Source organism: Takifugu rubripes, chromosome 17 (genome assembly GCF_901000725.2).
Source record: "Takifugu rubripes chromosome 17, fTakRub1.2, whole genome shotgun sequence".
Taxonomy (NCBI): domain Eukaryota; kingdom Metazoa; phylum Chordata; class Actinopteri; order Tetraodontiformes; family Tetraodontidae; genus Takifugu; species Takifugu rubripes.
In genome coordinates this window covers 4,744,165-4,768,579 of record NC_042301.1, presented here as the reverse complement: position 1 = coordinate 4,768,579, position 24,415 = coordinate 4,744,165, and the positions used below count along the sequence as shown (strand labels likewise).

Sequence of the window (24,415 nt, the reverse complement as noted above, 5' to 3'; positions counted from 1 at the left end):
GTCCACTACATGGACTTGAGAACACTTGAACGCATCACACTGCGTAGTCGTTCAACAGTTGGTTCATCACAAGTTGACACTGGCCATGGCTGGCGCGTGTCGCGTCACACATCCGGGCGCGCCCCCGGAGCCCAGCTCTGGACCAATCAGCGGCGGGGCATCGTTGCTCGAGCCTCGGGAGCGCGCGGCGGAACACAGCGTAGAAGCGGCGCGTGTGCCCGCCTCGCGACAGTCAACCGCTGTTTGAACGTGATGAGATGTCCGCGCCCGTCGCGTGCAGCGCAACGGAAAACGGGCTGTGTCGCCTCCGCGCGCCTTTGACCAAAGTTTGTGCGACCGCACCGGACACTCCGGCCGTGCGTCGTTTGTCCGGTTGCTTGTGTTAGCGGCGTGCGGAGATCTGACAGACGGTTTGCGTGCGTGCGTGTGTGGCATGTGATAGAGACAAGAGACCGAGGCGTGTTCGTGTTACACGGATGTTTCCAGGAAAGGAAGAGAGCCGCGAACCAAGCGCATTTTTTATTGTTTTCTGCTTCCTGGGGACGCCAGTTTGTCCCGCAGGACCGAACGCCGAGAGACTGCCGGTGTGTTTGTGAAGCGGTCGCTAGCTGCTGGACGGCCAATACCCCCAACGAAAGGATGAACAACGACTCCGGAGCTTTGTCCTTTTGATTCTATCACCTGACATCTGTTCTTTAAAGCCGGCGGTCATCATCCACATCTGTGTTTTGTTTGGCGAAGCCGGTGTGGGGTTGAAATATTGAACGGCTAAGGGAGGTTCGTTTCAGGCGCGGCCAGGCAAGACAACAATGGGGATTACTTCTTGACTGTTTTGCCTTTGTGTCAATACACCGTCCGTGTGGAGGTGCGGTAACGTCTGGAGGACAAATAACCCGACTATCCTTTGGCTTTGCTGCGTCGAGGAGGACATTAGACGTCGGCAGCAGCCGCCAAGCCCCACATGTGCACAGGTTGCCTGTGCGAGTGATTAAAGGAGAGCAACAGGGACAACGATGGCGAACGACTCTATACAAGTAAGTAGATGAAGCGGAATATGTCACGGTCCGATTGAGCTCCCCTTACACATCTTAAACACCGGTTTGCAAATTGGATTAGAGATACTTTCATAAAATGGTGATCCCCAATCACATGACTGACCTGTGGGGGAAGTTCAATTATGCCTATGCAAGGGTTTCATATTTAGAATTACATATATTTATATTGTAGGAACGTAAGCTGCAAGCGCAGCCCATCATTGGTAATAATTGAGTGTAGTAAGATGCGTTGACGGGGCTTTTGTTGGTAACCAGGGTTTTTAACTGCATCCTCCTGGGGGTTGCAGGTTGATTCGTAGCCCACGGCTCGACTGGAGGCTTCTTGTGTACCTCGGGTGACCCACAAACCCCCGATGACGAACCACGATCCACTCAGTTGAATTGGAAATGGATAGTTTGTTCTGTGTGAATAATGGATGTGTGATACTTTATGGAAGGGACTTCATGCAGAAAGCCGGAGCAGTGCTCGGTCACCTTGGTGTCACCCTGTATTGTATTTGCCACGCTGTCCTGACTTTGTTTTGCTGTTTTGTGTGTAGATGGGGGCAGTAAGGGCAGGTGTACACAGGCATAATAGTGGCGTTTGCTTTTGAACAACACGCACTACAAATATGGCTGCCAACTCCCAGCAGGTATTATTTCTTCACGAGCATCTAGAAGCAGGACACTTGCTTCCTTTGCATTTTGCGAAGCGTAAACGCCCACAATTTCCTAATCGTTGTTTGCTTTGCTCTTTTAATAGTCGCTGAACTTTGAGTAGCGCTATTGGTGCGCGGAGGCAGCCATTGTTCTAAGTTTGACGCACTGACATTTAAATCACGAGGCATGTGTTTGCTTGCAAATTTGAAGTTGCACGCAGAAATACAGGTGGTAGTGCTGTCACGCAGGCAAAGCAGGTGTATACAAGTCACCTGCGCTGCAGCCGTGCACTCATATTTTGGCTGTAGTTCAGTCAGTGAAGCCCTGGCAGTGAAACGGGAGTCGGGTTCGGAGAGGTGATACCTGATATTTGGAGGAAGCAAATGATGAGCAGTAAAACAATATGAATTCTTTTGTAAGTTAGCAGTTAAACGCTGCTGTTGTGGTTTTAGTTGGCTGAAATACTGGGGTCATTATGTAACAGGCATAGTTGATGTTATTGACTTTTAATCCACATAAAATTATCCCTGTTTTAGGTCAGTCCTGTATTACGAATGGAACCTGTTGGAGTAGAAGCAAAAAAAACCAACCTTATTTATTTCAGCTTCTTTTCATCGCATCCCCACTGGGTCGGAGGTGTTTGGTTACATTGCTACCCTTGGTTCAAATTTTTGGATAGCCTTCATTAAGCTCACACTAGTTGGCTGTCCTGATTGTCCTGACAGAACTGATGGAACAGAATCAGGCTTTTAGACCTCCCTGCTCACACACTTTTTATGTTGTTATGCCAGTGCCTGACAGATCCTCATGAATATTTATCAGTTCCTAGACACCCCCCCACAATAAAAATATCAGCATCCCACCAGGTTGATAACAGCTTTCACCTGGAATCCTGGTTTCCTTGGTGATGGCAGTTGTCTACCTGGTGGGTTACAGTCAGTCATGATTTGAGCTAACGGGTGTCGTGTTCTCCACAGATTGGTCAGGGTTTGCGTTAGAAGAATCTGTTGCCATTTTTTTGGAAACCAAGTGCCAATGGTTGTAGATTCTCAACATTGCCGATACGAATCTTTGCATTTGAACTACACCACTGTCCCCGTGGCCTTTTACTGTTGACATCCACAAGTTTACAGGCTTTATTGTCACTCATGAGGAATTCTACCATCACTTCTGAGCTATTCATATGGAACAGTCAAGGGGCTTCAAAGCATGGCTGACATTTTAGGTGTAGCTGTTGGAGGTAGCTTCTGCTGGCCAGAATCTCTGTGGGATCCTCAACAAAAGAGTTTTTTTTTCTACATGTGAGGCACGCTGATCCCTTCCCATGGTGTGCCCTTTGCATACCCCCCACAGGAAGAAAACATGAAACACCCACCATAAAAAGCCAAATCAAACTCTGTCACTTTTCCCCTTAAATTGTAGACAGGCAGGCGGCAATAAAGTGGACACAAATGTGTCTGTCTCTGAGATTTAAGGGATCTATAGCGGACTTGGCTGCCGGGTGGGTTTTGAATCTCTGTGGTATATTGTCTCAGACAGCTGAGCCATCCTCGAGTGCCTTCCCAAAATATCTCCATGTACTCGCGAATGCGCTGATCCAACAGCAGACTCACTCGGGAAATCGTAGGGTTTCTTCCCATAAAGCTCACCATGACGTAAGGAGGCAGCTATGTGCACAAAGTAGGTTTTTCTCAGCGGTGCCCTCCAGCTATGTAGGCCGTCTGAAGCCACATGAATCCATCAAGGAACAACTGCAGACTTTGGGAGACAGTGCTCGCTTCAATAAGATATGTTTTCATTCCCAGTCATATGATTTGATCTCCACCATGAACTTGTTCTCATAGCACATAGTTGTCTCATCACCCTTTTAGACAGCTGAGCCGATTGTAAAATGATAAAAACAGCGGTCAGGCTTGTTGACATTCTGAACTACTTAAAAGTAGTCAGACCTTTACTGCTATTAACTGAGCAGATGTTCTTCTGTAGACGTGTCTTTATGTCTTCTGTCCTCCATTTTGAAAAGGATCCACAGCGCCGCATACCCTCGCACCAATCTACGCTGCGTCTAAGTATTAAATGGCACATTTAGGGCTCCGTGCTTTTCAGATTGTATCTGCATTACAGGCTTTACCAACATCTGCGCCTCAGTACATGAGCCAGTAAATCCATCATCGTCTCCCACTGGATGATTTACAGTAGAAGCGCTCGTCACACACTGCAAAGATAATGCGGCAGAGACATAAATGTACACGGGCAGTGTGTCCAAAACAGCATAACATTTAAAAATCATGTTTGATAGACTGAGAAATTCACACTTTGTACAAAAGGGCTCCCCATCCTGTCATTTTGATTCATATATTGTGTAAACGTGGTGCCTGTTTAAAGTTGCAACAGGTCAAAAAACCCATCCTCTGATGGTGCCATTGTCTGTCCGCAGCTAGCGTAATGTTGGCACGGCTTTGCTAGCGTCAGATGGTGAAGACATGAGGAAAGGGCTGGTCTGAGGGGCATTATACTGAGGATGATGAGGATGTAGCTGCTGCTGCACAATAGGTTGGATTGTCTGACACCAGCCACCCTGATGACATGCAATGCAGTGAGAGTTCATTTTCCTTATCCTGGTTAGAACATAATCTATCGAAGGCTACACCCACGGTGTCCACTGACCCGAGCCAGCCGCTCAACCACAGTGATCAGGGCTGTAAACGTAGCTGCTGTTTATGGTGTCGAAAGCAAGGGAAGTCCAATCCTCTTTATTTTGCTATATAGTTGGGCCCCCAGCACTTGCTGTAATCTCATGTTTCCCTTCATGGATTTAGGCCTGTTTCTTTATCTCTTACATCTCGCCTGCCCTCTGTGCAAACAGCCCATAATTCTCATGACCTCATAGTGATGTACCCCTGCATTCCAGCCTCAAATAGACCCCACCTCCCTCTCTCACACACACACACACACACACACACAGAGACAACAGAAAACACTGGGCTCACACCCTGTCATGACATCACCTATCATCCTACTGGGGAGTAAACCACACCAGCTTTCTGGGTGTGCAGACTGGGTCAGGCTTTTCTGTGGGGGATCAGGGGATTACAGACGGTGAACTTTTATCTCCAGTAGCTGTCTGATTTGTGCTTAGGGTATATTTCCCATTGTTCTGAAGACATTTTGATGTAAAATAATGACTGGGATAATCTGTAATTGTTCACTTTTACTCTGAATCCATGAGCCACTCCAGTCATGTCAGTGGAGCAACCTCCAGTCCGAACATACCCCGACCCTTGACTCCTCCTCGATACGGCGCGGCCCCTGGGCCACATTCATCGATCCCGTTCTCACCAGTGCTGTTTAAACAGCCGCTCAGCCTTGTTAATTATGTCTGTGAAAATAAACAAACAGATGTTTTAAAATAGCAGAGAAACACACTTATGCTACATTGTAAATTTCTATTCACATATTGGACTGTCTGTTAGCTCTAACCTCATAGTTAGTTGTGCTCCAGGAAGGCTCTGGTGATAAATCTGGATACCTATGCATGTCGAAATAAGAACCAGAAGAGTGTGTAGTGTTGTGACATTTGACTTTACATTGAATTAAGGAACCGGTTTCCCCAGAACATGTCTCTTTCATGAAATTTGCTTGCATTTCCAAAACAACGGCCAGCTCATCACGAGGGCCGACTATCAACTCCGGTGACCTCGGTTATTATAAGAAGTGACCAGTTAAGACCACGATAATGTCTCCAACTGCTGGTTACACAAAGCTTGAAGGAAAACTCGTAATAATAGATCGATGTATAAATGTATCATTTAATTCATCCACGCAGCTAAGACGCCACAATTAATGGTATTTTTGGGAATGTTTTTTCATCTCTTCTCTGGCATTTCTTCCTGACTTTGACCATTACTCCCCGAATGGTCGTAGACCAGCAACGGTCGTGTGTAAATTGATCTTCCCCCTTTGTTCTCCTGCTACCTCTCTCATCCAGCCATTTCTGCCTCCTGTCAGTGGGACACACCAGCTGCTCTTGTCTCTCCCGCTATGTCTCTCTCTCTTGTTTTTCCCTTTTAACTATAGTGAATATCAAGCTCTTGTCCACTGAGGATAATTAAAGCTAAAAGGCTAAAACCGGGTACCTGGACGACTGCTGTACTTTAACCAAAATTTAGCCCAACTGGCCCTAGATTCTATCGGTATGCAAGAGCTGATAATTAATGATATAGAATGTTTGTGGTGGTTGTGCGTATGGTTGTGTCCTGCACTAAGGGTGTGGTTAAGATAAATATAGGCTGTGGGAGTTAGTAAAGCCTCCCCACAAACAGGCTCTCTCATTAGAATGGGTTGGTGTTGGCATCGTCAGGATAACCTTTGGTCCACTGGGAGTTCCACTGGGATTGGAAAAAAAACAAAGTCGGATTAATTCTTTAAACATGTCTTTCCCACTTATGTTTCCATGGCCTATAAACTTAGTTTGGACCTGAGAATTTACGCCGACATCCTCACAGACGGTTAAACGTAGTTTGAACGACGGGACAAATATGGTAATACATTGATATTAATGCATTTGCACGCTCCCATTAAAGTGGATTCTTAGAACAATTACATTAAGTGTAGGCTGTAAAAGTCATTACAGAATTGATTAAAACACCTTTCCGCTCCACATTTAATCACAGAGAGAATGAAATGACTTGTCAATCAATCAGGCCTGTACATTCCATTATGCTAAATACATTATATAACCTGATTCAAACAGATCCAAAACACCTTCCATATATCCTGATGGCTTCTGGCTTCTAACGTCACTTTACCTATCGCAGCTTCATCTGCACAAGTGTTTCTTCCTCAGGTGGCGTTTAAAGATATGGTTTCCAGACTCGGAATCGTCGTTTATAACCCTGCTTGGGCCTTTAAGACCTTTCATCATGTTAATCCTGGAAGACTGACAAAATTAATAGATTAAACTAAAATTACTGCAGGATAATCTAAACTGAAAGCAGTGCTTCATCCCCCCCAGGAATCTCTCTTACACAACCCAAAAGACAGATGGTGAATTAACTTAGGCAGCAAATTTGACATAACAGCATATTCTCCTGTCAACTGGGGCATTAGAACCATCCATGCTGAGATGGGACCTGGCTGCAACCGGTCAGTGCTAACGCGCACGTCCTCGCCGCCACCACCACGACCTGCACGCATTTAACTCGAATCATTAACGATATGCCAAGAACAAAATGGAAAAAAGCCACCTAGGTTGACCGAATATGTTGGTAATAAAGCCGAGCTCTTTCACAGATTTGGACTGTCAACGTGCATCCTGCTGCCTGCTAGGTGCACGAGATTGAGCCATGCTGATGCACAAGCATAAATCCACAAACCCTAAGGGACTAACTCCATTGCAGACTGGATTACAGTGGCCTACAGGCCAGCTTCAGTGGAAGGGTGCAACAATGGGGTGGTTGTTCCGGGGAGCATTGTGAGCGCAGCAGCAAATAAGAAGCTGGTTAAAGCAGGCTGCATGTCCATGTTAATGAGGTTACGTGCTAACGCGTGCAAGTGTTTTGCTTTAGGTTTGGTTTGGATCAAAGCGTTATCACTCGCTGTATGGTTCTAATGTATATAATAACATAATGTATATAATGTGCAGCACTGCTAGCCTGGTTTACAGAAATAAGACTCCTTTCAAGGTGCTGTCAATGAACCTTTTGTCTTTCCATCTTTATCCCCCCTCATACTTCTGATATGTGTTTAGCAGTAAGTCTGGCCTCCCAGCTTGCTCTTGCACGCTCTTTTCTTCGCCAGTTGCTTCTTGCACCGTGGGTTGACTACCCTCTGTTTCTCTTCCACCTGTTTCTTTGGCACTTTTAGCTGGCCATTTCGATCTCCCTTCCCCCTTTCCTGTTTCTGTTCCTTCTTCTTTCTTCAGGCCATCTCTGCTAACAGGCTTTTTTGTTGGCCTTTTGGTCCATCTCGAGGGGAAGGGTGAGGCGATATCTGATGATCTCTGAATATAAAAAAGGTTCTAAAAAATATTTATTCCCGTGAGGGATGTAGATGTAGTGTTGTAAACTCAAACCTTCCTCCTTGTAAAGCCTTTATTAGTAAGCTCACTGAGTCACAAAAGGCTAGTTAAAGGGGGAACGGGACAAAAATTAAACTGCTGACTTGTGTGTGCCTATTGTGTACTGTAATTGACCTTTAAGCCTCATCTCCTCATGATAATTTGCTACAATGTTAAATATAGCATCAAGTTTTAGTGGTTCTTATTTGTATTTTCCATTCCATGGCTTTCAATACAAGTTAATTTGCAACCTTCTGATCGAGAATCTGCAGAATCATAATGATTTCTATCAACCACTTCTTCACTTTGCGTTCATTAGTGTAGATTTGTGACTGCTCCTAAGCTAGCTTGCTTTCTCAAGCTCCAGCAGGTGATAACGTGCTATAGGGAGTTTCGGTGTTTTGGTACCCGTCTTCTGCTGATTCCTCCCGACTCGTGGCGTACCTTTGCATCCCCCCCGTCTCCTCCACATCTTTCCTGCCAGGTTGAACGTTGTCACCACGCAGGCATCTCAGGAATGCGCCCAGATGCTTTCTTAATGACTCACGCTGGCTCCCTTGAACACATTTCCTTTCCAGTGCACATAAATAATGCGAGGCAGACAATGTTATGACTTCATATGGAAGTATGTTTTTTCTAACCTCTGTGCTGAAATCCCTTCTTAATGAAAAGATCCAGACCAAATAAGAGGAACCACTTTCATGTATTTTCACATTTGACCCATGCAGAAGGGAATGTTTAGCAAACGCCAAGTCCAATATGCTGAAACACGTATTACACATATTGGGAAGCATCTATGTCATTCGTGCAGCTCTGCAGTGGTGGTCTGGGCTGATATCTCAGACCTGACGGTGCAATTATCTGGGAGTCTATCCTTGGACTACATTATAGTATAAAACACTCACGCACTCTCCCTAATACATCCACGGCTTTGCATCCATAACATTTAGTTATAGAATAACAGCAGGTTTTGAGCTGCTGACCTGAGACTAATAGAAATTGTGCACCAGCAGCAGTCTGATGTGCAGGAATGACTGGGGAAGTTTCACTTCCTGATCTGCACTTATAAACACACTTCCTTTTTCAGATGTCGTGATGCAAGTCAGTGCACTGAAAGAAAAGTAACAGGAAGAGCAACGAAGTATAGAGTTAGAAGACTGATAAGGGTGTTAGAAACTTCAGATGTTGTCTTTTGTGCACACGTGATTTTTTTTTGGGGGGGGGGGGGCAAACTGATTTCACTCGAGCTCATGAAGGATTAGTGAGACAACACTTACTTAAATAAGCAGCAGGACCTGCCTGTGTGTTTGCCAGACCCTGATCAGTGTGGTTCATTAATGCAGTGTCTACATTTTGGGGACTTTCTCTGGTTATTTTTTCCTGTTTTGTCTGTCCTAACCTTGTGACTCTTATCTTTCTCTCTCCTCCCTCTCTTCCTGTCCCAACGCCTCTTTCTCTTTGTTGCTCTTTTCTTTATATTCAACCCCTAAATTGCATATTTCCCCCCAGAGGTACGATATGGCTTTTGCTGTCATCAATATCTACTTTTCCGCCTCTTCCTTGGTTGATGCCAGGCATTCGTTTTGCATTTCTGGGAGTCGTCCATTACTGTAAATACAATCGAAGAACAACACTTTATGGGTTCCTTACAAGTGCACCAATATCCGCCCTGTCTCAGGGGTCAGTTGATCAGATCTAAAGAGCAGCGCCACGTAGTCATTTGTGATATAGATTGTTTTGCAGTGACGCTCCCTCCACTTTCTACACAAATGTTTTTCATCTGGCTTCTGTTCTTAATAGAAGAAGAATTATTCAATATGACGACAGTTGTGGTCTAATGACCGTTATGAGGGATTTCAGCCCTGTCTTCTCCATCAGGCACCTACCTACCTGTGGATGAGTGTTCTTCAACAGTCGATGTCCGTTGCAGGTCAGCCAGTGTCCCCGTGACAACTAACCCCATGGGGCTAACTGCTGGAACTGGGGAGGTTTTATTCAGTCAGTAACGGCTGAGCGCTCTGGCCTCACCCCTGTGGAGCGAACGCACGCATTAAAAATGTCCTGTTTTACACATTTATTCCCTGCCTTTCTCCGTGACCTCTTTTCAGGGCGATCATCACTCGGGATGAAAACTGGAGGCATTGTCCTCCCAGAAGAGGACGTGTTCATTCAGACACACAGAACTGCGCGTCAGCCCGTCTCCGTTGTCCTTTTCTGTCCAGCCTTAGGCTGCCTACGCTGTTGGAGCTCTCTGATCAAACTAGTCTTGTTCGGCGCAGATCTCTATTGAATTAATTAGACGCTACTTCTCTGACCATCGCTGCTGGATGCGGTTCTATAACGAGCTGTTCGTCCCTGCCCGTCCCTCGCTGCCATCTTTGAGGGACGTTTCTTTTCCCGTAAAGTATTTTCAGCGTCTTTGGTGGTGCATAGAATTTTAACGCTGCCCTGTAGTTTCAGGGGGCTCCACACAGAGACCACGTTTCCCCCGAATGTTCCAATATTTGAGATAGAATTCAAGCGAGTACTTTGCCAGTTCCTACCATCTGCTTCTGCCTTCTGTCCAAGCTGCTAGAATAGGATTCTGCTTCACTGTCTCACTGCAACAGATGTCCACATTCGTCCAAGGTGGTAAAACTTACGGGTTTTGTTAGTCATCGTGCTGATTTTGTCAGGGCAACATGCTCAGGCTGATGTATAAAATATTAAGTCAATTTTGTCTTTATCTCCTACTGATAAACAGCAGGAAGACCAACAGAGAGCTCCAGTGTGGCAGAGAGAATAAAGATAAATGTTCCATATACTTCAGCGCTCCAACATGTCGGCGTGTCATGTGTCGATCACATGCACAGTGTACACAGAGACGTGGCCACAGCCTCTGGGAAGCAAACAGCCAAAAAATAACTGCAGTCACACGGAGGGGAACAAAAAACAAGACCAGGGCTGTAACATATGGGCATACATGTCCTCTGCTGCTGAAATGGGGCAGTTTCTTTTTGTTGTTCTAGAAGTCTGCATTTTTTTCTCCCGTTCTTCACACTGTCGTTGGTGCACGGGGTATACGGGCACCTAACATGCACAACAGCAGGCGTGCTGAAATGCCACCAGGGGGGCTAAAAATACAAAATAGAAATACGGTTTTTTTCAGCCCATGTCGGCCAGTAAAGTGAATGATTTATTGCATCATTTTTGACCTCTACTTACAGACGTATGCTATTTTTAAATAGGTCTAGGACTGTTTACTATAGCCCTTCTACAGCGGAGGGGGGTTGGTCTGCTTATATGCGGTTGTAGATGTGAAGCTCAATGGAAAAATTCAACATTGTGTCACGGTCTCACTGTTTGGCTTTGAGCCAATACTTGGAAAATGCATCCTTCCTTTTTCCACCCTCCAGATTATATCACAGTACCCAAAGGAGTCAATATGGCTGCTCTGGGTTTCTTTATTACACCAAATCTTAGTCACTCCAAAGAAAGCGCTGCGTGGATTTTCTGCGGCATAACTAGAGATAACCCGAAGTGCGGGGAGATAAATGCAACGGCGGTCTCTGTCCCTCTTTTTGGTCTCGCAGTCCACTGACGGCAGCAAACTTTGAGGAAACAGGAAAGGCCAGAGCAGCTTGGTGTCGGGACGGATATCCTCTCTGGGAGGCGTTCCCTCTCCTCCCACACTTAAAACTCCCTCTTTTTATCTCTTTATGTCGTCCCCCTGCCCATTTTGCTCTCGGTGTGGCATTGACACGTCGATAAAGATCGGGAGCTAACCAAAGATCGCTGCTCCACTTGTACTGAACGAACGATGTGCTGGCATGGTGATGAGGAGGATGAGGACAGCGCAGAGGTGAAGTGTCGTTCGGCCTTTGTGTTCCTATTCAGCCGGGGTCCCATTTGTCGATCTGCAGAGTTTTAAATTGTTAAATTTAAGCTACAGGAATTTCTCTTTTAAATGAGGCTACATGTGCAACAAGCGGGTGTTTTTTGTTTTCAAGCCAGTCAACAAGGACAAGGTCGTAACAACAATCGGAGGCAACAATGGCAGCATGGGAAATGATTTTTAAGTCGCATTCTTGTGTGTATTGTTTAGGTCTCATTAGTCCGAGTGCTTTACTTGCAAACTGTCCCAGGACCGTCGGCATTCAAACGGTCCGTAGTAAAACTGAATCTCCACTCTGTTTTGTTTGTTCCACAGTGTTTTGAGGACACGTTTCCTGACCGCTTTACATCTTTTCCCGTCCACACTATTTCTTTTCCAGGGTTTCCCGTTCGTCCTGCCTTTTCCCCCGTCTCATGATTTCATTGTTGTTTCCTCTTTATTCATTCAGAGCGACCCAGGTGGGCTCTCGGTTCTGGAGCAACTTGGTCTGGACCAGAACTCTGATTTCTCTGACTCCGGCGTGCAGCAGCTCCTGGATGAGCAGCGTGAGAAGATCCGCAGGGAGATCCGCAAGGAGCTGAAAATCAAAGAGGGCGCCGAGAACCTGCGTAGAGCGACGACAGATAAGAGAAATGCTCAGCAGGTCAGATCAAGTTTCACTTTTATCCACCAAACTTTGAGCACAAACCTCCATGAATGACATTTGTAACGTAACCACGACGCATAATTGACTGAAAAGACATGTTTTTACTGCAGGCAGCTTTTCTGGTAGATCATGGTTCTTGTCCTGTTTGGTCTTTATTTTAAAGCCCCATCTGTCTCTTTCACACTCTTCATTTCTTATTATGCAAGATATGACTCTGACAGACATATTGAGGGATGTATGAATATTTATTAGATGGAAGCAACCCAGGAAACGACAACGCTATAGAAAGAATTCCAAGCTGCTTTAATGTTGTCCTGCAATAGAAACATTGTCCAATTCATGTTTTTCAACTCCAAATGTGATGATCTAATGTGTCCAAGATAATATCCAGTTTTGTTGGGAGACGTGTGAAGTTGGGCCGTGTATCGACTCATTCGTGCGAACCTGATATTTGATCAAAAGGATGTTTACTTGGACTTGAAACTGGATTCTCGTGCTTCAACATCATTTAGTATCAGAACCAGCGTTTCTGCCTTTTTTGTGCATTTTTTTCCTGACTTTATGGCTTTCAGTCCTGTCTGCATGGATTCTAAGCAAAAAAAAGTTTCCACACTGGAAACGATCCATTTCCTTTCAACCAAAGACTGCACTTTATATCTATTGACTGTCTGAAATTCTTTTGAGGTCTGCCCTCTATATTACTGGAAAAACAAGGGTATAAACTGGATGGCAGGAGCAATAAAATCCACAATAAATCTCATTTTCTGACATCAGCTCAAAGTTCTTCCACTTCTTCCCCCCACACTATGCTCCATACATACTTTTGTCTTTAAAGACAACTGTGCGCTAAAATATTATCCATTTCCCCCCTCAGGTGGACAGCCAGTTGCGCTCATCCAACCGCAGGTTGGAAAACTTACATGATCAGCTGCAAGAACTGGACGCTCACATTGTGGTAAAGGGAGGAGAAGAAAACAAAGGTGTGTTTGTGAATTTTGTTATCTGAGTAAATGGATTTTATTCTCTGCTATAATGCCACTGTTGTATTTATATTATTTTATCCACATGCAACAGAGCTTATTTATTTGACTCTCATGTTATGTTTAATTTCTCACTGTGAATAAACCAAAAAAACTGTTATCAGTACCTGCAGAGATCTCCAGGTCTTCCCATGTGCTGGTTTGCTCCAAAACAGGGCTGTCCCATTATTCAATGTTTAAATAAAAACAGCGTCACACTCTTCTCTATCGATTGCTGAGGGAATGGAAAGACAAGTTACAGATAACTACATTTATCTAGGAGTTAAAAGCCCCCGATGAACACTTTCTTACTACTACTTGAAGCTCGTTAGGTTATCATAATAAAAATATCATGATAATTACACTCTCTGTTGCACCACAGGTGCAGAGGACCTCACCTGAAATTGCCATTGTGGTATTTTCATTTAAAGCTTACCAAGTTTACAATCATGTCACCTCCATATTTGCTCTTCCCTCCGCAGAGGAGTGTCCTCTTTCTCCCGGGACAGACAGGCGTACATCAGCTCACAGGGACCGCATTGCTGCCCTGGAAAGACAGCTAAACATAGAGCTCAAAGTCAAACAGGGGGTCGAGAACATGATCCCCATCTACTCCAATGGATCAACCAAGGTACATACAAGAGATTTAATCCACACTCATCATTCAATGAAAAGTTGCTTATCTTGTACTGGCAGACGAGTGAAACTCGTCTATATACAGTAGTTTCGTCACACTTCGATGAGTTTCTCCGAGTATTTAAACGGTCTCAGTCTGGTTTAGCTACAAGGAAGATGATGAGTGACACCCTGCACAAGGAGGAAAAGGCACAAAAGGTGACTGCGAGGCACAGTCATGGAAATGGATGGAAAGGAAAAAGGCGCATGAGCAACAGAGAACCGCGACCTTGAGAGGATTGAGAAATGAACCCATTTAAACAATTTGAGGCAAATTCACAAGGACTCGACCTGGAGTCGGTGTTTCAACCACGCACAGATGGATCCAGGACAGGGGTCAGTTTTGCATTTCATTTGGAGACCAAGGTCCCAAAGTCTGAAGGAAGAGTGGGGGTGCACAGAGTCCGAGCTGCTGGAGGTCTGGCGCAAAGTTTTCAGTCGGTGATGGTTTGGAGCCATGTCATATGTTGCTGCTGCTCTGAATCTTATCAGGTCAAAGGTCACAGCAGCGTCTACCGGAGATTTTAGAGGATTTTCATTTCTTGTTAACTCCCCACCACCGATTGGCCTCCAGGCTACACTGTATGGCTGCAGTAATTCATGCTAAAGAAGCCCCCGCCACGTATTGAGTGCTCCACTGGTCGGACTTCTCGGAAGTCCAACATTCCTGTCTTAAAAATCTTTCTTTTTTTGGATGTTTATATGTCTCTTGTGTGCTTCTATCAGGATAAGAAAATGCTTCAGACGGCCCAGCAGATGCTGCAGGACAGTAAAACTAAAATTGACATCATTCGCATGCAGATCCGTAAGGCCATGCAGGCCAACGAGCAGAGCGATGACACACAGGGTGAGTGTTTGGCTCGTTGTTCCGCTTCATTTTCAGCTGATTTGCAGCCTTTTATGACATTATTTTTTTAATGAAGTCATGAAAACCATCAGTCACATAAACCTGACCCTTGGCTGACTGTCACCTACATGAGATTCAGTTATGCATCAAGCATATTGTAAAGTCTATAGAGGTTCACGTCATGCAAAATAAAACTTTTCAAGCATGTTTAATTGTAGCTTTATATAACTGAACACTGCTCAAAAAACAGGAAAAAATGTATTTCTTTATATTCCAAATTTACATTTATGAATTCACTGATTATGCAATGTCAATCCGCTGAGTCTCTTTTGGAACAGTTCTCACCACCACAAATCCGATTTAGAAGCTGAGGAGGGTGGGGGTGACACGCACAGCTGTGTCCATGAAAGGAGCTACATGTGTGGCATCACTAGTGTCGCTCCTGAACGAGAGTCCATCGCAGAAAGGCTCTCACCTGCACCAAGGAGCAAAAAGAACTGGACTGTCATTCTCCATTGTCTTGTTGATTAAGTACAATCCGTTTACTTTGGGTTGTTTTCATATAAATAGAGTTTTCAGCGTCTGGAAGGAGAAACTCTAGGTGATGTAATTTGTCAGCGTCACAATGAACACAGCGGTGGAGGACATCATTGCGGTCCTTGATGATCCTGTAGATGCCTGTTAGTTTTTTAAGCTTTTCTCGATATTGCCTTAATGTCCGCCGGTACCTGTTAGCAGTTATCAGCACACAGCTTCCAGTTAAGCCTTCTCGTTTTTGATCACCTCATGGAGATCCCACTGTGACCTCTTCTGCCAACCAGCAGGGAATCCTCTGTACCACACTGGTGGACCGCAGTGTTGGTTTGGTGCAGCTGTTTTTATTTTGTTCACAGTATAATTATAAGGTTGTTGCCTTGTTTTAAAAATGGCGAGTTTAAGTCTTGTGAACAAATCACTCTCTTGACTTATTGCACGACGTCAGAGAACCGTGTAGAGTGGAGTAGAAACACGCCAAGAGTTGTTGTCAAGAGAAAGACGAGAACACATTACTGTTATAAAGCAGCTGGAGCAGTGATTATAGGCACGTTTCCACTGGTCTGGCAAATACTGGGGGGGGGGGTGATGTCATGGGGTTTAATCGCCACGTGATTGTCGACAGTTTTGACCGTGACATCACCCAAGCGAGTCACGAAAAGTAATGACAAGGGAAATGATGAAGGAGCTCAGGCGGTGTGACATTCCAAGAGAACAGGATTTTACTATAACTCTGGGAAGTGTGCAGTTACAGAGTTTCGCCCACGTGACCTTTTTTTTTGTTCCGATCGCTGTAAGGTGTCTCTGTGCATCCCAGTAAACCTCCAGCCCCACCCAGGAGTTTTTCAGGGCCAATCTAAGTATCTAACCTAGAGCAGGGACTCGAACTCAATTAGTCCCCAGAAAAATTCCTGCAGTGGAAACACGTCTCATGTTCTTAAACCCATGAAGAACTGCAGCACGTACAAAAGATTTGATGTTGATTTGTCATTTTGTAGCAAGTCATTAGACTGTACATCGTTAGTAAACTGAATCGTAGAATGTCCACGTGATCCACAAAGTCAAAGTGACATCATTTTGTTAAATATTCACTTTTAAACTTTGTCTATTCCAGACTACAACTATAATCTATATACAATCCTAATGTGCACTCATTTACGAGTCCTGCAAACCTCTAACTTTAAGCCTGTTAGAGTGTGTGTGTGTGTGTGTGTGCGTGTGTGTGTGTGTGTGTGTGTTGTATATATTATGACAAATAGATGAGATATTGTGAGTCTATATCACACATAATTATTTGTGATATATACAGATTTTGAATCTTTGTTATTCTTTATTTCACTCTCATTTTGTATAACTCTCTCTCACTCACACACACACACACACACAGATGTGGGTTGTGTGGATAGTGTACACAGACAGTCTCCAGGCACCACACCCGGTGGAAAGGTCATCTAGCTAGGTCTTAGCTCCAGGCAGAACACCTTATTAGGAGATAAAAGCATCCACATCCATTTCTACTCCTGCCCCTCTCTATTCTTTTTTTCTGCCTGTCTTCTGCAACTCATAAATCATATCTCGTGCTATTTTTTCACCACTTATGTTTGGTTCATTCTTTTGTCCGTTCGATAACTTTGTTTTTATGCAAACTGATTTTGTTATAGTAATCTTACTCTCCTTTATTCCTCTGGTTTCCTGTCTCTTCTTTCCAAATGTGTTTGCTGATTTGTGTATTTTTCCCCAGTGTGAGAGGCTGCCGCAGAGCCATTAAGCCAACCACTTAGCTGTAGTTGTGCTTCACGGTTGCCTCTCTTTGGCTGACTCTTGTGGCTGTTTTCCTAAGTGATGGAGTATTGTTCAGTATGTTATTACCGTTTCAGTGAGTGCGCTGCTCCCACTTCTGTGCTGCCATCTCACTAATGCCATTTCCCCATTTAAATAACAACTGTGGGTGTTTTATGAAAGGGATTTTGAAAACTAGCTTGATATTTCCTTTCTTTTTTGTTTCACTCAAATTACATTTACTCAAAGTACTTTAATCATGTTGCTTTATGGCAGGAGTTTTTTATTTTTTTTGCATTATAGTAATATATTTCTCACTGTCTACATCTCCTGCCATTACTTTTCTAAAAGAAACAATCATATGATTAAATTTAAAGGTTTCCAATCTAGTTTAGCCGTAGGAAGGTGGTTTGTTGTTGCTGTGGAGAATTGTAGGAGGCTCTCTCCTATATGCTTGACCTGCATTAAGGCTGTAACCTTACGGGGAATTCCCAGAGGTGCTCCCTTATAACAACGCGCTGCTGCCAAAACAAAAAGCAGAAGCCTTTTCAAGCCCCAAGGTCATAGTGAAGTGATCAGCTGCTCATTATCCCTGCATTTCAGGTAACCAAGATGTCTGTGGCGTGGAGCTGCGCATTGAAGAGCTGAGGCATCACTACAGGGTGGAACACGCCGTGGCAGAGGGGGCCAAAAATGTACTTCGGCTCCTGAGTGCCAGCAAGGTCCAGGACAAGAAGGCCCTGTCTGAGGTTGGACTGGACATGTGAAAAGGCTACAATGTTATATTATGGATATATTGTATGGAGTGGGATTTGTGGGAAGAAATGCAGTGTGAGGAGGTCCCCGGTGTAAGGGTTTGTCCCAGAGGAGCTGTTGTAAATGTGCACTAAAGCTGCTCTGTGTCTGCCTCGTAGGCACAGTCTCGTCTGAGCGAAGCATCTCAGCGTTTAGACCTCCTGAGGGACTCTCTGGAGCAGCGTCTGGCAGAGCTGCCCGAAGACCACCCCAAAGCCAGCGTCATCAAAGAGGAGCTCGTCCTGGCTTCGTCGCCTGCCTTCAGCTCTCGCCACGGCGCCCCCTACCTCCACAACCAGTACAGCACTCTTAACAAGCCATCCCCGCTCACCGGTATGAATGCAGAATAAATATTTACTAATGGCTAAGAAGCAGTTAATAGCCTCTTGGAAATTCACATATTCATGAATCATTGCTTTTTTAAAACAAATATATTTTGCTCGTAGAGTTTTTAGCCTTACTTTAGCTGCAGCTCACGTGTTCACTTGTGTCCTCAGGTACCTTACAGGTGCAGCTGGTCGGCTGTGTGGGGTTGCTGGAAGTGGTTCCAGGCCGTAGTAAAGGAATAACTGTTATGCTTCCCTGCTACTGCCCTGGAGACACAAGGTCATTCATGAGGGGCAGCAAGGGACTTTATGGGCGAACTGGGTCAGTCAGTGGGAAAACAGCCAGCAAGACAGATGAGCTGTCCTGTAAGTGGGGTTTTTTATATTTCAATGTGAATACTGGGTTTAGAAAATCAAAGATGACAATTTGTTGTCTTCTACAGTTGAGGTGAGTGCTGTTCTGAAGCTGGACAACACCGTGGTGGGGCAGACAGTCTGGAAAACTGTAGGAGAGCAGGCCTGGGACCAGACTTTTACTGTTGAGCTTGAAAGGGTTAGTGAATGTCTCCAAAATTCAACTTTTAGATGTAAAAGTTTTTGGTTTTTTTTGTACTAACATGTTTTTATCTGTTAGTCAAGGGAGCTTGAGATCGCCGTTTACTGGAAGGACTATCGTTCATTGTGCGCTCTGAAGTATGTGAAGCTGGAAGACTTCCTGGATAACCAGAAACATAGAGTTCAGCTGGAACTGGAGCCTCAGGGACTGCTGCTAGCAGAGGTACGTGTGTGTGCACACACAGAAGAGGGGTGGTCCATCCGCAAAATGGTCGAACGCAGATGTCCTTCCAAACATAAACGTTGTACTCAAAAGGCAAGGATCAGTATAGCCTGAGTGTTGTACGTGGAAATAAAATGTGGGGTTTGTTGTGTTGCGTTTGTGTTGACCAGGTGACTTTCTTCAACCCGGTCATCGAGCGCGTCCCTCGCCTCCAGAGACAGAAGAAGGTCTTCTCAAAGCAGCAAGGTGCTGGAGCAGAGCCAGTGCAGAAACACAAACATTCCACACTGTTTATACTTGAAGATTGTTTCTGAAACGAGCCCACAGGCATCATGATGAAAGTGGTCTGGTGAAGGGAAGAAACAAACACAGAGAGGAAGCATAACCTTTTTATTTATTTAGTGCACCACCTAGTGGCAAATAATGAATACTTCCCTGTGCTGAGTCCAAAGAGGACGATGGGGCTTTCGTACAGTAGTCATGCCTGAAAATCACTAGATGTTATTGTGGAAAAATGCGTTTTAGGTGTAACATAATGTGTTTGTGTGTGACAGGCAAGGCATTTCTGCGTGCTCGTCAGATGAACGTGGATATTGGGACATGGGTTAGGCTCCTACGAAATGCTATTCCCACTGTCAACAACTCGGGAACCTACAGTCCCAACGCACACAGCCTAACACTGCACCCTGGGTGAGAAAATACACATAGCCTACACACACACACACGCACACACACACGCACACACATGTAGCAACCAATAACACAATACTTGCCAATAATGTGGTGGCATTTTGACAATGACTGGTATACACAATGACTTTATTTTCTTAAAAACATTACTGGCATTATTGTATTTAAAATGGCTAAAATTTTTCTGCCATTGGCCTCCATTAAATTATTGGCTGCTACACACACCTTCACAAACAATTGTACTGTAGAAACATTCAGCATTTACTGTTTGATAGCTTCATTTCAGATTTGGCTATCAAACTGAGCGGCATTCCGTGAACCTTTTTCCTTGTTTTTCCTGGAAAAGAATGAAGCCCGTGATGCTTTCTCAGTCCCAGCTCTAACCACCCTTCTGTGTTTGTCTCTGTTCATCTTTCCTGCACTTCTGCATTTGGTCTGTCTGTGTGTGAATATTTCAGGGAGGTCTCAGTGGAGAAGTTGAGTCTGGACGCCGACTCTCCGATAAGGGGCGATTACAAAAGAGACATGGAGACGCACACTCCGGTGAGACAGGCACAGTCAGGTGGCGTGTGTGTCAGCATTATATTGGGGAGATTTAAGACGGTTAATAATTTAGAGGTGCCACAGACTGATTCAGTGGGAAAATCCACACAGGCCCATTGAAGCACCATTGAAAAGTTAAGACAGTTTTATCTGCATTGCATTCAAATTAGACACGATGGGAAATGTTTGGGCAAAGTTAAAATAAAAAGAGGGGCTAGCAAATTATCAGTCACTATTCCTCTTAGTCATTTATATCATCTGTTTTCCACAAAGCCTTCAGAGGCAACCATCAGGGACAACAGACTGAATGGAGGTGCAGGTGCTGTGAAAATAGAGTAAACATTCAAACTCATCAGTCAGACAATAAATCATTTAAGAGGCCTGTTCTGTGACAGGTATTCATATAGTGTCGGTAAAATGAGGTCAGATTCGTCAACATTTTCCTTAGCAATCCCTTTTCTGTCATAGAGAGTGTCTGACTGGTCTATAAATTAGAAAGTGATGTTATTTCAGTGTATCTTTACCACCCTCACACCTCCGGGCATGAACGGTGAATCCTCGTTACTGGAAGCGCCATCGTTGTCATGGTATTGGTCTTTCTTCCATCCCGTTATGTCTCATCTCTGCATGTTTCTGTATTTTCTGTACGTATGTCTCTTTCCTCTCACATCCCCCGTCAGGAACGAATGCCCGTCATTGAGCCCTTCTCTCCCCCAGACCTCACCCCAGAGTGCCCTGTCAGAACCCCATCTGTTGGCAGGTACACACATGCATTTATTTTCTGTGTTATCATTGTTTTGGATTGTTGTTTTCATTTATTTTTATCGTCCTGGTGGATTCCGATGCGTTGAACTATTAAAAAAAAAAAAATCAGCTGTTTTCTGCATTTGAGAATCCAAAATAAATGTTACTCTGATATTTCTGTCTCTCAAGTAAGCAAAAGAAAGGTCCTCTATCACTCCAGGATTTCAGGATGATTGCTGTGTTGGGCAGAGGACACTTTGGCAAGGTAACGTGGAATAACGTGGAATTATTATTCTAATGGTGCTCCATACGGTCTATATCTCTATTCTCCTCGTTAAAGTATTGATTTGTAAGCTTAAACTCGGTTATTGCAAGTGCAGGTGTTGCTGTCGGAGTATAAGAAGACGGGGACAATGTACGCCATCAAAGCCTTGAAGAAAGGGGATATAATAGCTCGGGATGAAGTCGAAAGGTGTGTTTTTAACTCCATTATCGGGGTTTTTAACTCCATTAGCGTGACAGGTTTTAAGTGTCTCGTTCGGCAAAGTATGTGCGTGTATGTGTGTGTCTCTTCAACTCGTCCACTTCCTGTCTCTGGTTCCTCTCGCAGTCTAATGTGTGAGAAACGCATCTTTGAGATCGTGAACATGTCGCACCACCCTTTCCTGGTCAACTTGTTAGCGTGCTTCCAGACTCCAGAACACGTGTGCTTTGTCATGGAGTACACGGCTGGAGGCGACCTGATGATGCACATCCACACTGACGTCTTCACGGAGCCGCGCGCTGTGTACGTACCGTCAACACAGCAGGAACAGCAACGCCGCGATTCTGATTTGTGATGTGATTTGGCCAATGGATGGAAGACAACTTCTTTTTTTTCCCCCTTCGGTCCAATTTCAGGTTTTACTCGGCCTGCGTAGTTCTCGGACTCCAGTTCCTCCACGACCATAAGATTGTGTACAGGTGAGGGGAAAATGGTTCCTTCTCATTTTAGGAAATGACATATAGTTTTTGCCACTTTAAACATAAACAAACTACGTCTGTGACCTGGATCTTTCAGAGACCTCAAGCTAGACAACCTGCTGCTAGACACAGACGGATATGTGAAGATTGCCGACTTTGGACTTTGTAAAGAAGGTTAACAATGACATCGACGCCTTACGTCTTTTTTTAGTTGCCGCACTTCATTTTTCATCCTCCAGGACGCTTAAAACCTTTGTGCCTGTGCAGGAATGGGCTTCGGGGACCGGACCAGTACATTTTGTGGAACTCCAGAGTTTCTGGCCCCAGAGGTCCTGACTGATACGTCCTATACCAGAGCAGTAGACTGGTGGGGGCTGGGGGTCCTCATCTATGAAATGTTGGTGGGAGAGGTGGGAGAAGCTACTGTCTAATTTTATTTAGCAGAATGTTGCTTCTAAATGCAAGAATAAAGCAGAATCTGTCCTATTTGCCGGTTATTGTGTTTAAAACCTTTGTGTCTGGGCAGTCTCCATTCCCCGGGGATGATGAAGAGGAGGTGTTTGACAGCATCGTGAATGACGAGGTCCGCTACCCTCGCTTCCTGTCCAATGAGGCCATCGGCATCATCAGAAGGGTAAAGACACACAAAGATCTGGATGTCATTTGGGAACACCAAGGATTTGAAAGGGGGGGCTACTTTGAACAGGCGTGGACTGTTTTCCTGACTCAGCCTCCTCCTGTTTGTTTTCCACGAGCAGCTGCTGAGGAGGAACCCAGAGAGAAGGCTGGGCTCTGGAGAAAAGGATGCCGAGGAGGTGAAGAAGCAGCCATTTTTCAGGGTAAGCACGGTTAACCTCAGACTTTAGGCGTGTAAAAAAAAGACCAGCTCCAACTTCTGGTTCCCGTTTCACCCTGCAGACGATGGATTGGGAGGCACTTCTGCAGAGGAAAGTGCCCCCTCCCTTCCTGCCCTCCATTACCGGCAAAGAAGACGTCAGCAACTTTGACGAGGAGTTCACCGCCGAAGCGCCGACGCTCACTCCTCCGCGGGAGCCTCGCACGCTTTCCCGCAAAGACCAGGAGAGCTTCCGGGACTTTGACTACGTCTCCGACCTCTGCTAATGGGCCGCGGGGCGGAGACGCTCGGCGAGCTGAAGGAGCGTTTGATTTGGATCCTGCTGGAGCCGAACGACGGTCTCGGCCGGCTGTTTTTGCCGGCCGTCTTTAGGCCTTTAATTACACTGTGAATGAATGCTGGGAGCCCGGAGGCAGTCGGTCTGTGTTTGCTTTGTGGTAGAGGTAGAGGACTGAGAAAAAGCCGGCGTCTAACACTTTATCGTAACCAGTGAACGTGTCCTTTGAAGTTTTTTTTTCTTTTTCGTACAAAACACACCAGTAGCTTTTGAATCGGGCAGACTTTTGCCTTTAAATCGTCTCCCGTGCCGCCGCGTCTCGGCTCACTCCCCTGTGCGGGCGTGAGCGGAGGAGCGCCGGTCTTTGTTTAACGGCTTCTCGTACCGATGCCTTACGTTCGTGTCCGAGCTGCAGAGAAGCGCTCTGCGATCAGCAGCAGGAAAAGGAAGCTGCTCCTGCAGCTCTTTTTAATCAGATCAGTGGAAGTAGTGACATTCAGAAAGCCTGATCTTCTTACAGATGTATTCTGAGGTAAAAACCACTGTCTTATCTATTTTTTTTCCTCCTGTAACTGCTTTTTAAACTTTGTGCTGCTTAGGTATTGGTTTGTTTGCAACAGCTGTTACAGTTTTACACCATTTTACGGCAAGTTAGAAACGCATTCTTCTGTAGCCTCCTGTTTTAGTTGGAATTGGTTATTTGGGTGTGACTCGTGTGTGTTGCAGACACAGACCCACAGCCACCAGCACCAAAAGTGATGTGAAGAAAAAATAAGTTGTCATCTTCATACAAAAGAAACCTGTGAACAGGAAGACTGGAGTGAGAAAGTGTCCAGTTCATCGAGTTTGACACGACCAAATTAATCTGACTATGAATTAACTTCTAACTGTTTGTCTCAAGGCAACAAGGACAACACGTCTGCCTTTTTGTCCTGACTGCAGTGTTTTAATTAGATGAGAAAGTTTGGCAATATATAGAGAGAAACATGCTAAATGTTGAAAAATGTGAGCCGGTGGTTTAAACCTCTAACAACTGAGAACTCCTGGTGACATGAGCTTTGTTGAGAATGTATGAGGGGTGGGGGGGGGCTGGATTTTATTTACCTGGTGTATGACAGTATAAAATCCCTGTGAGAGTATGAGATGAATTATTTTATAAAGAAAACTTGGAGTGAATGCAGTGTTTGTGTCTGTTATTTCTGGATCGTTAAAGCAATGTGTTGGTGACGGGCACTGCGGTGACCTTTGACCCTGCCGTATATGTACAGTCGTTTGAAATCGGCCTGCTTTCATGCACAAGGAACGGTGTAATAACAG

The 24,415-nt window shown here is 45.0% G+C and overlaps 1 protein-coding gene across 2 annotated transcripts; it reads left to right on the top strand.

Annotated features, from left to right (window-relative positions):
• The first annotated feature begins 199 nt into the window (after positions 1–199).
• pkn1a (protein kinase N1a) lies at positions 200–24,274 on the top strand. Of its 2 annotated transcripts, none has more exons than XM_003972099.3 (23): positions 200–1,034; positions 12,075–12,269; positions 13,147–13,252; positions 13,774–13,922; positions 14,693–14,813; positions 17,730–17,875; positions 18,041–18,254; positions 18,419–18,613; positions 18,691–18,800; positions 18,882–19,025; positions 19,196–19,271; positions 19,580–19,715; positions 20,174–20,258; positions 20,939–21,018; positions 21,192–21,267; positions 21,383–21,474; positions 21,613–21,789; positions 21,903–21,965; positions 22,063–22,139; positions 22,233–22,375; positions 22,492–22,599; positions 22,724–22,804; positions 22,884–24,274. In XM_003972099.3, the coding sequence occupies exons 1-23, from the start codon at positions 1,014–1,016 to the stop codon at positions 23,085–23,087; spliced, it is 2,799 nt and encodes a 932-aa protein (XP_003972148.1). In that variant the 5' UTR covers positions 200–1,013; the 3' UTR covers positions 23,088–24,274. The 2 variants fall into 2 exon arrangements, with proteins under 2 accessions (XP_003972148.1, XP_011610795.1); XM_011612493.2 differs by lacking the exon at positions 200–1,034 and adding an exon at positions 11,440–11,593.
• The last annotated feature ends 141 nt before the right edge of the window (positions 24,275–24,415 follow it).

What these genes read in the sequence shown, in the direction of transcription:
- pkn1a (XM_011612493.2), top strand. Translation starts at nt 11,552, where the DNA reads ATGTGCTGGCATGGTGATGAGGAGGATGAGGACAGCGCAGAG. An exon ending in ATAAGAGAAATGCTCAGCAG is followed by an intron (nt 12,270 to 13,146) that starts GTCAGATCAAGT and finishes TTCCCCCCTCAG; the next exon opens with GTGGACAGCCAGTTGCGCTC. An exon ending in ACAAGAAGGCCCTGTCTGAG is followed by an intron (nt 17,876 to 18,040) that starts GTTGGACTGGAC and finishes TCTGCCTCGTAG; the next exon opens with GCACAGTCTCGTCTGAGCGA.